The sequence below is a fragment of the Ammospiza nelsoni genome, chromosome 2 (genome assembly GCF_027579445.1).
Source record: "Ammospiza nelsoni isolate bAmmNel1 chromosome 2, bAmmNel1.pri, whole genome shotgun sequence".
Lineage (NCBI taxonomy): Eukaryota > Metazoa > Chordata > Aves > Passeriformes > Passerellidae > Ammospiza > Ammospiza nelsoni.
In genome coordinates, this window is record NC_080634.1 from 114,146,786 (window position 1) to 114,155,544 (window position 8,759).

The 8,759-nt window shown below is 41.7% G+C and overlaps 1 protein-coding gene across 1 annotated transcript in view; it reads left to right on the forward strand.

Moving 5' to 3' along the window:
- Positions 1–8,417, forward strand: part of LOC132069578 (V-set domain containing T-cell activation inhibitor 1-like) — a 34,169-nt gene extending 25,752 nt beyond the window's left edge. Inside the window, exons 5-7 of the mRNA XM_059465880.1 lie at positions 2,142–2,483; positions 3,617–3,652; positions 6,798–8,417. Of these exons, the coding sequence (XP_059321863.1) occupies positions 2,142–2,483; positions 3,617–3,652; positions 6,798–6,901 (482 nt within the window). The 3' untranslated portion in view covers positions 6,902–8,417. The remainder of the gene's footprint in view (positions 1–2,141; positions 2,484–3,616; positions 3,653–6,797) is intronic.
- Positions 8,418–8,759: the final 342 nt, after the last annotated feature.

Below are 8,759 nucleotides of genomic sequence, written 5' to 3' on the forward strand. Positions count from 1 at the left end.
TGCTTTTCCTTCTGCTTTCATGCCTGGATAAACACAGTGTGACACCAGAGAAGGCTGATTGATATGGAAACAGAGGCCTGAGCATGTGACAGGCTGGGCCTCGGCTGATGTCACTGCCTTCAAGGGGAAACTGGGACTCTCTTTGGTCTTTAGCCTGACATATGCAGAGAGCTGATGCAAGCCAGGAACTCAGGAGTGACCCCACTGCAACCAAAAACATTTATTTCTATGTTGAGTCCAATTACTTGCCCCTTATGCTTCACAAAACTTTGGCCATGGAAGCAGATTGAGTTGTTTCACAGTGAATTTTAGCTTTTCTTTTTGGTGCAGTCACAGACTCACACTGCTTTTGTTTTGCTCCATGCTGGGAATAACTTTTTCATCCAAATTAATTAATCTGCATTTAATTTATAACATTATTTTATGCAACAGGTTTGGCCAGAATGCCAATTTAAGCCCACATTCTGTGCTGGAAATACCTAGCTGTTCGTGCTTTATAAATGCATTAAAACTTTTTTTATTACCCAGTCTACCCTACAAAATGTGGCACTGCAATCTCATAGGAATTGTCCTACCTGATAGTGGCAGACTCACCCATTTTGGGGAGTTTTAGTATGCTTTCAGCTCACTTGGAAGGATTTATAGAAATAAATGGCACCAAAGTTGTGAAATGAACAGTGTGTGTAAGGGGGGTGCAGCTGCCTGCCCTGCCTGTGCCCCTGTTTGCCCACCTGCAGGATATTTCCATCCTGGCTCTTGCACGTGCTAGAATTGGTTGGGAAGGTTGGTAACACCTCTGCCTGATGTCAGGGACAGCCACCAAGTCTCCCCAAGGTCTTGGAAAAACCATTTATCTAAAGTGGGAATGAATGACAGACGCTTCTTTCTGTCTGCTTTCCTAGACACCAAAGAGTGTGAGACCACCAGACCTGCATCAGCAAGAGTGCACCAAGCCAGACCTGCAGGAAAAAGCTCTTTTCTGTCAGATCCTCTGCAAGATTTTGCAGGGAAAGGGAGATGGGAGCCCCCAGGACATTGCTTAAAAGTTGGGAATTGGGATCAGGTAGCCAAATAATGGGAGTTGTGGGAGAACAAACTCATCCAGGATTTTTCTCCTGGTCTAGCACCGTTTTTACACTTCTCCTTTTTTTCAGACAGACTTCCTACAAAACCAGAACTTGTTTCATTATATCTGCCCACCTCCACTTCCCTACATCCCCTTTTCCTCTTGTGACCTGGCCTATTATTTAAAGCCAAATCAGACACCTAACCCCAGAGACTGAGATTGCCAAAAGCTGGAAGAAAAATCACCAGCTAAGGGGAAACAAGCTCAGGCAAAAGGCCCACTTCCAAAGTGGAGGCAACTTGCACATATCAGCATCTGTCCTGCTGTATGGGGGTCTCAGTTGTGGGTTTCTCTCGGTCTGGATTGAAGGCACTTGAGACAGTAATTCATGTTCACACTCAGGTGTTTATTGTTTCTTATCAGTAAAACAGTCTCACTGCTGTGAGTTCTGCAGCTTTTCATTAGAAGGCACAAAATGACAACAATCTCTTGGTACAAGGTCTTTTAAGACTAAACTATCCAATGAAGAACTGACACCTGGATTATTTTCCCTTTTACCCCAATAACTGATCCCACAGAGCTGCAATGGGGACTTTTCTGCCCAATTACAAAATGCCACCCAAACCCATGGAGAAGGAGGAAGAAGAAGCATGAAGAAGAAACCCAGGACAACACCCTGTGCCCTCCATCTTGCTTCCATCCACAACATACTAAAAACCCCAAAACTTAAATTTCATACTAAGTGATACATCTACACTGCTCTCTATAATCTATTTCACACTTTAGTGGATTCCAGTCTATCTTGAAGTCTGGGAAACTTTCTCCATGGATGAGGGTCAGAGTCAGTGCTGCCCTGGGTGCTCTGTCTGCACCCCAGAGCAGACAGAGAAATATTCCCAGTGCCCTGGGTTTCCACACAGCTGGCTGGGCTCTGAGCACACATGGCCCTCCTGGCTGGAAACAGGAGAATTTGGGAGGGAGAGTGGCAATAATGATGTGGTGGAGCCAAATTACAGGAAAAGTGGTGCCCCTGTCTCTGCTGCACGCTGATGGAACTGTCTGGGCCTTATTGCAGGTCAGCTGGACACCACGTGCCATGCATTTGTTGGACAAACTGTGGTCCTGCCCTGCACCACCAGCCCTCCTGGAGAGCTGGCCCTCGCCAAGTCCATGCTCTACTGGCAGATTGGCACCAAGGAGCTGGTGCACTTCTTCCAGAATGGGCACGATTCACTGGACGGCCAGGACAAAAAGTTCCATGACAGAACCAGTCTTTTTCTGGACCAGATGAAATATGGCAACTTTTCCTTAAAGATCTCCAATGTCCAGTTAGGGGATGATGCTGAATATTCCTGCATCTACAGACACACTGAGAGCCACCAAACAAAGAAAGCTACAATTAAACTCAATGTATCAGGTAAGATTTTTTTTAGTACAGAGGAGGGAGTTGAGGGCACCATTTCTTGTTGATAAGCCATATGCAGCCATTGAGAGGGATTTCTTAAATTTTTAAAGCAATTTTTCACTCAGTTTCATTCTTGTTTTTGTTGGAAGAATATGTGAGAAAGAAAAGATAAATCCTTTTTGTTCAGCTTCAGCACTCCAGGACTCCTAAAAGGCAAGGCACCTGCCTCTTCATCCTCCCTTTAAGGAGACAATAATGTTCCCAGATTTAAGCCTCTGGTTATTTATGGGTTTGTACTGTCCTTGATCCACTTTGCCCCTGAGGAGCAGCAGAGTTAATTTCACTGTTTTCACGTGGGTCTGTGAAGCAGAAGTTTAATCCTGGCAATTGGATCCAAGGTCCAGGTCACATTCCCTTTCAGAGCAATGACAGCCAGTTGCTGCTTTCCTTTCCCCCTGCAGCTGGAAGATGTGGGTCTGATGGCATGGCTGGACAGATGCAACAAGAATTTTTATTTATCCTCCTCAGGAAAATGAGTGAGACCATAACACATGTTTGAATAATGCCAAACATGTTTGAACTACATACAAGCATAGAAACCAGAAGGATGAGGCATTGAGTTTGACCAGCTGACCAGCTGAAAAGAAAATTAAAAAAAATAAGAGATACACATCAAAACAAATCATACATTTTTAAGGTGTCTTGCTTGAATAAATCAGCTGGAAACTTTCATTATGCTCAACCACATAGATTTACTTCTGCTTAAAATAGGAAAAAATTGTTTTCAAATAATATAAACTTTTTAATATCTTTCTTTAGATGCACATAATTCTCGAGAGAAAAATGCTTTCAAAATGTAAAGTGAAATAACATTTGTTCAAAAAATTTTGAAGTGAAATGTTTTGCAGTTTTCAAAATGAAAAAAAGAGATGTTTTGAAAATGCAGAATCAGAATGTTTCAGTCATCTAAATTTTGGGAGCAGTAAGGTGTCTTTGATATTACTCTGCGATCATACTTAAACTTCCAGTTTGTTTGACAACTGTAGGAAAAAAAATAACATTAACCCTTAGATCAATTATCAGAAAAAGAGAAAAAGTTCTAGGTTCAAACAATTAACGTTGATTATTGTGGGTTTTTTTCCCAGCTGCACCTAGGATTGAGGAGCCACCTTCCCCTTCTGGTAAGGCAACACTCCTTAACTTGCAAGTGTCTGGGTGATTTTCCTGTGCTTTATTTTGTATTGGCAAGATTGGCAAAACGTGCTGAATGGAGAAAGTCCAATAAACTTGGGGTGCTTGTTCTGCCTCACTGAGCTGTCCCAGAGAGGGAAAATCATCTCCAGCACTGAGACAGACCTGGGCTGCAGGGAGAGGGAGGCTGAAGGGCCAGGGGTCTCATAAAGACACTCACCAGTATGGGCATCATAAAAACCACTAAAAACCAAGGGACACAGAAGCCACTCCATTCTGGGAGTGAAGGCCTTTGTAAATTCCCTTGCCGTGGATAAACCACAGGGTTATCAAGGCTGTGAGACACCTGCAAGGTCATCCAGCCCCACCATCACCAACCCCAAACCATGTTTGTCCCCAGGTGCCACATCCAGGGGCCTCCTGGGCACTTCCAGAGATAGGGATTCCACCACCTCCCTGGGCAATGTATTCCAATGCCTCCGACCACTCTCTCAGTGATTTTTTTTTTTCCTAATATCTGACCTGAATGTCCCCTGACATAATTTAAGGCCATTTCCTCTCATCCTTTGATTTGAGACACAGCAGAAGAGACCAACCCCACCCAACTACCACTTCCTCTCAGGTAGTTCTGAAGTTACACTACCAGGTACCAGGTCAAGAGATCTGGGGGGTCCTTTTGGTAATAAATATTAAAAGCAAACACACCATTAATGACTCCACTGTCCTTCTGGGAAATTAAGGTAGACTTCATCCAAAGGCAATATTGCAATATAGTGCAAATGTTATCATTAGCTTTATTCATTACAGAGAATACACAAAGGTCATTACAGAACATTCGGTAATATAAATTACAGAAACTACACAAAGGTCATTTGTAAACACTTCTGGAGTGAACTCAATGCAGAAGGGATGTCCAGTTTCTAGATACCATTGTCAGTAACTTCTTCCCTAAAAATCTTCCTTGCAAGTCGAATGATTCTTATTAGTGCTACAAAATCTTAAATTGGCATTAAACCTACAACACTTTGTCATATAAAATCAGCAGCAGCAGTTTTTATTTTACTCAATGGGGCTGGAAGATATGAACCTTTACATAGTAATTATTATATTACATTTAATGTGATAAGTTCAGCCACCCTATGACATTACAGACAGATTAGGCTGCCATAAACTCAAATAGAAACTGAGAAAGAGAAATGTTCCAGTGTTTTATCTCATGATCACACAGAAGGAAAAAAAACAACCCCTGCAATATTCCCACAAACCCCAACAGTTCTTGTGCCTGACAAGCAAAAAACAACTTGCAAAAATACAGGAAATATTAATTTTTAGACCAAAGCTAGGTAGTCTAGCTGGCCTGAAGGCCTTTAAAAAACATGAAGTTAAATTCAATATGGTATAATGTGCTTTCACATTACTTTATAAAAGCAAATAGAACAGGAATTAGAATATCTCCAGCTGTTACCTTCCACAAGAAATCAGAAATTATTGAGGATCAAACTTCCTAATGCAGAAGCAGTGGAAGATTTTCAAAACCAAATGTAAGTGGATTGTACTTAATGGAGATAGTTGTATATATGTTTGACTCAGCCAAAACCTTCCTGACAACTACCCCTGAATATAAACTATTTCTAATAATGAAAAGGCACTTTCATTGAGGAAGAAAACAAATAAATTATTGAAACACAAGGGGAGTGTTTCACTTTAGGAGTAGAAACTAAAACACACACCTTTGACACCCACAGTTCTTGTACTGCAGGATTTTGAGGGACTTGGGGATGAGGAAAGAACAAAAGCCCAACTTTTTAAGTGTAATTCTTTGCAAAAAGGGAAAATATATTTCCTGTTGTCAACTTCTTTTAAAGAAAATCATCAGCCACAGCTCTTCCTTTTTTATATATTTTCAGTAATTTCTTAAGCAAAAGAGAAAGGCAATCTGTTTTATATTAGCTGTTATTTCAGAAGGGATTTAGGAAAATTAAAAAATGAGCTGCTGGGAACAAAGGCATTATATACAGAAACAGTTCTCACATTTTGCAGTCAACCAGATCAACAAATACTATTTTTACGTCAAGCAGAAACAATTTTCATCTGTTTCACTATGGCTACATATCTGTTTGTTTTCTGCATGGATTATTTTTCCCAGCTACTAGTTTAACACTTTTTATGGGAAAAACGAAAGGGCCTGGGCCTGGGAGAGGACACAAAAGGCCAGGATGCTTGTTGTTACAACTCTACATTTATTCCAAGGCATTACTGAGGATCAGCTGATGTTTAATTGTTCTCTACACATTAATATCACAAACTCCTCCCAGGAACAGGGGAGCAGCACCCTGGCTAGAGATAAATTGACTCCACTGAGATACTGAGAGCTGATCCCACAGCAATAGGAACAGCCCTCAGTATATAAATACCAATATACAGCCTGCTCCTCACAGAGAAGGACTTGGAACACTTATAGGAAAAAATTCTCTTCTTTTTAACTCAGGGGTTGAAAATCTCTTTTTACTTGTGTACTACATCCAGCACAGGTTGGAGGTACCACCTGTGCCAAGGGTAATTTGTGCCCTTGGTCCACGTTGTGGGTTTTGTACCAAGAGTGGCCCTCAGTGCTGCTGCCACCTAAAGTGTGTGTGACCTAGATATTTTAATATTTATTCCCATTATTTATGGACTCTTAATCAAAACATCTCCCTCAGGCCCTGAGTAGGAAGAAGGAAAATGTATTTTCATCCTAAAATCATAGAGTGGCTTGGGCTGGAAGGCATCCCAAAGATCCCACAGTTCTCATCTCCCTGCCACGGGCAGGGACAGCTCCCAGTAAACACCTGGCTGGTTGTTGCTTTTCTGTCAGGATTTTAAACAAAAGCTCTCAGTCCTCCAGAAAAGCTGCAATCATTGTTGCTGAGTTTCTGCATCTTTTCTCTGAAAAATTTATTTGTCCCAGTACCTTGAGACCTTTTTGTCTGGACTCTCTACAGACACAAAAAAGGAGAATTATGAAAATGAGGCAAAATCCATTGCTTTAAAAACAATCCTCCATCCATTCATGTAAAACGTGTAATGCAAACTTATAATATATTTTTCTGTCAAGTCATCACTTGCATGCTGACTTTCTCTTTTTCAATTTTTCAGAGCAGAATCAGATTCCCTCCGGAAGCTCCGTGGATGTGCCAAGCCTGGCTCTGCTTCCCCTCTCTTTCCTCCTCCTGGTCCCCCTGGGGCTTTGGCACTTGTAACAGGGAAATCCAACCTTGTCTTTGGGAATTTCTCCTCCCCAGAGGACCTTTCTGGGCAGGACAGGTCTGTGGGGTCACTGTGACACCTGCTCCAAGAGCTGAGAACAGACCAAGCATTATTAGGTGTTTTCGTCCCACATTCTGGTCTTCCACAAAACCAAGGGCAGTAAAACTCTGAGGTGGCAATTCTGCTTTTGCATTTGTTTCTTGGAGTCCAGTTTTAGTGCTGCCAGGATATACAATTTATTTTGGATTGTGTGGGTTTGCTTTAATGACAGGAGGAAAGGCTCACAAAACTCCAGGATTGGATTATAGTGAGATCTTTTGCCTTTCATCTGCTGTCCTTCAAGACAACTGAAAGGAGGAGTGGGAGTAACTACTCTCTGTGTCAGAAAAACTGGAAGTAGGAAAGCACTCCCATTGTCTGAAATGTGAGGATGGCAAGCTTGTGAAACTTGATTATGTGGAACTTCAGCTTCTGTTTTCACTCCTAAACGTCATGGGCTATGAGTAAGAACTCTTTTTTTCCACAAGAAATGTAATATTTCTTCAGCAGAAGGGTGATGCTGACCGAGAAAGAATGTAGAAGTTCATAAAATATCCATATAGAGGAAGGAAGTGATGTATTACTATAAAATCCAGCTAAACAAGCCAAAAAATTCAGAAGGCTGAATTCAGCATTATCTTTTTCTGTCATGAAATATGGCAAAGCTGGATTCTTAAGCTGGAACTGTGCAATGAGAAATCGTTACTGTGACAATGTTACTTCTTTAAAAACAGTACCTTTGGAGGGGAAAAAACCATTTAAAAACTCATCAGAATGCTTGTAATCGATACCTATGCAAACTAAAGGGGTTTATTTCTATAAATGTTCAATTCAGGTAGCAGAGGTGTCCTGTGCAAAACTTGAGTCCAAAGGATCCTGCATACAAACAAGGCTGAGGCAGTGCAGAAGTTTTTTTCAGGCCAGAACTGCGACTCCCCTGTTTCACAACCAAAAAGCATCCAGAGAACAGAGCTGAGACTGAACCAGCAGAGACTGAACATGCTGAGCCTCGGGCAGGGGGAATGATTCACAAGGATGCACAAAGTCACTCTGATTTGGAGCAGTTGCACCTTTTTATTTTTCCATTGGAGAGACAAGACTGTTTTTGCAAGGAAGGGACAGAATAAATCAGAGCTGAAAATGGACACAGAGGAGACAATTACCTTTGAATTTCTTAACTAAAGGCTCTTTCTTCATGGTGGGGAGGAGAAACAAAATCCCACACGTGGCCTGTGCTGGTGCTGCAGTGAAGCTCAGCTGATATTTGGCTACCCTGAGTACAGAGCAGCTCAGTGGAACAGCTGGGGTCCAAGGGCACAGAGAGATTTGATTGTAATAACTGTACATACTGTGACTGTCTTTTTGTGTCCCACCCTCCAAACGTTTGTCTCAGAGTTTGTGTATTTTTCAAGACACAATTTGATTACATATAAAAACCTGAAATAAAACCAAAAACTCTGATGAGAGCAATTGCTTGGACTGTAAGAGTTCTTTATTTGTATTTGAGTTGCTCCCTACAGTTAGAGAGGTTCCTCTGCAATTAGGAGGTTTAAGAAGTAACATCTGTGTGGTTTTGTTGTCCCTAAAAGTCTGGACTGCTTGCCTCATCTCAAGGACTCCATGACCTCTAAAAATCTGATAGCCACTTCAGCAGCCCAGCATTTCTCAGGAATTGTAGAATCCCAGAATAGTTGAGGCTGGATAAGATCATTGAGTCCAACAATTAACTCAGCACTGCCAAGTCCAAAATTAAACCAGATCCCTCAGAGCCACATCTACACATCCTTTAGATCCGCCCAGGGGTGGCAGTTC